At 52.9% G+C, this 2,238-nt stretch overlaps 1 protein-coding gene across 1 annotated transcript in view; it reads right to left on the reverse strand.

Moving 5' to 3' along the window:
* The window catches only part of UMODL1 (uromodulin like 1), a 70,546-nt gene that overhangs the window by 35,230 nt on the left and 33,078 nt on the right, over nucleotides 1–2,238 (reverse strand). The window contains exon 6 of the mRNA XM_011372874.1: nucleotides 772–1,058. Within this exon, the coding sequence (XP_011371176.1) occupies nucleotides 772–1,058 (287 nt within the window). The remainder of the gene's footprint in view (nucleotides 1–771; nucleotides 1,059–2,238) is intronic.

The following is a 2,238-nucleotide window of genomic DNA, read 5'->3' on the forward strand; positions in this document are numbered from 1 at the left end:
TTCGCTGCCACTGCCACCGTCACGTGTTCGCCTCTGAGCACGAGACAGACCCCGTAGCGTCTTTCTGCACAGACCCCACCACGCACTTCCACGTCCGGCTGCCAGAGGCCAGACGAGCAGAGAACTCCCGCCACTGTGCCGAGCCTGACCGAGGCCGCACCACCGCCCAGGCCCCCCCGAGCCAGGCGAAGTGAGATGGGACCATGGGGCAGGGCCAGAGCCGGCCACCCGCCAGAGCCTCGTGAGCCACGCCAGCTGCCTCTGGATGCTGGGATTCCCAGTCCATTCCCGCGTCGCGTCCGGGGGAAAGGGTTTCAGGGCACCGACAGGGTGGGCACGGATTCGCTCCCAGGTATCTTGTAGCGGGGACAAGGCGTGCTTTGTGCAGCCTGCATGACACTCGGGTCCTTTGCTTGGGGAAGTTAGACACATCCGCCCTGTAGAATTCAGTGCACGCAAACCGCCACCAGCTTCTGCTGCGTTACACTTACTGCTTCACCCTGACTGCTTTATAAGTCTTTTAAAGGACAGAAAGATGGGGTCCCCATGGGGCCCTCAGCACCTCAGGTGTCACTCAGCCCCAGCAGGATGAGGTGGGGGGAGTCAGGGGAGCATGTGACGGCCACGGCCGCCATGGCACTTCTCAAGGACACGGAGCGCCCGCGGCCGTGAGGACAGGTGGGGCTGGGTTCAGGCCCTTTCCTGGTTATAGGAACCTCAGTGATTTTAATCACCGGGGCCAATGGGACCGGGATAGGAAGACGAACTCACGGGTAACACGTGGCGTTGGACGAGCGCCTTACCGGTTTTGACGGTCAGCCGGGCGGTGACGTTGGTCCCGCATGCCTGGTAGCTGGTCCTCACCCCATACAGCACCCCGGCCTCCAGCCCAGCCACGTCCAGGGTCGTCCCTTGGGTCCAGGCACTCCTGAGCAGCTCCTCACCCCTGTAAACCTGCACATGGAAGGTGCGCTTCTGGGTGGAGTTGAAGCTCCAGGACACTTGAAAGCTGCTGCTGGTGACACTCAGGGCCATGTAATCTTCGATGAGAGGGTCATCTATGAACGCACAGAACGGGGAAGATGTGAAGAACATCGGAAAGAGGCACAAAGCAAATCAGCGAGTGAGACTGCGCGAACTAAAACGCTTCTCCACGGAAAGCCATCGACGCGACGAACGGGCAGCCTGTGATCGTGAGATGGCACTTGCACGTCGCTCATCTGATCAGAGGTTAGTATCCGAAAGATTCGTGGAACTCATACAACTCAATAGCGAAACCCAAACAATCCAGTCACAAAACGAGCAAAAAATCGGAATTGACATTTTCCCAAAAGAGACACACGGACGCGTGAAAAGATGCTCAACGTCACCACGCGTCGGGGAAATGCAAACCCAAACCCCAAAGAGATGGCACCTCACGCCTGTCAGAATGGCCGTCATCAAGAAGACAAAAGATGACAAGTGCCGGTCAGGACGTGGAGAAAAGGGAGCCTCGTGCGCTGGTCGTAGGCGTGTGAGGGGTGCAGCCACTCCGGGAAACGCTACGCGGGTTCCTCGAAGAGTTAAAAATAGAACTACCATATGACTCAGCAATCCCGCTTCTGAGCATTTACGCCCTATCTCGAAGAGCTGTCCGGACTCCGATGTTCATTGCAGCATTATTTACAACACCAAGACACAGAAGCAACCAACATTGTTTTTGCGGCTGTGGCCATTATGGTGTGTCGTGGGCTGAACTGTGTCCCCCAAAATTCCTATGTTGATGTCCTCACTCACGGTACATCAGAATGGGACTGTATTTGGAGAGAGGGTCTTTAAAGAGGTGATTAAGTTAAAGTGAGGCCATTAGGGCGGGCCCTACTCTATCTAACTGTTCTTTTAAGAAGGGAAACCAGATTCAGGAGTCAGGCTAAATCTTCTTATGTTTTCATAGTGAAATGTATTTTTTTAGGAGCAATACTCTAATATAACACTCTAGTATATAATATTCTAATATAATGATTGTTGTATAATAATTAATATATATTCTAATGCCCAAATAGAATTAAACTTATGTTTTGGAAGAAAAATTCTGGCTTATAGCAAGCACCTGCATAATATGACTTATATAAAAAGTAAGAAGTATGGGGCACGTGGAAGCCAGATGCTGCTTGTTTGGGGTTTTTGAACCTTTGTGAGATTTTAGGAAAGTCCACAGCCTGATCCAAGACAGGCTATTTGTATGGAAAAGCCACTCGA

The sequence above is a fragment of the Pteropus vampyrus genome, unplaced genomic scaffold (genome assembly GCF_000151845.1).
Source record: "Pteropus vampyrus isolate Shadow unplaced genomic scaffold, Pvam_2.0 Scaffold214, whole genome shotgun sequence".
NCBI classification, from domain to species: domain Eukaryota; kingdom Metazoa; phylum Chordata; class Mammalia; order Chiroptera; family Pteropodidae; genus Pteropus; species Pteropus vampyrus.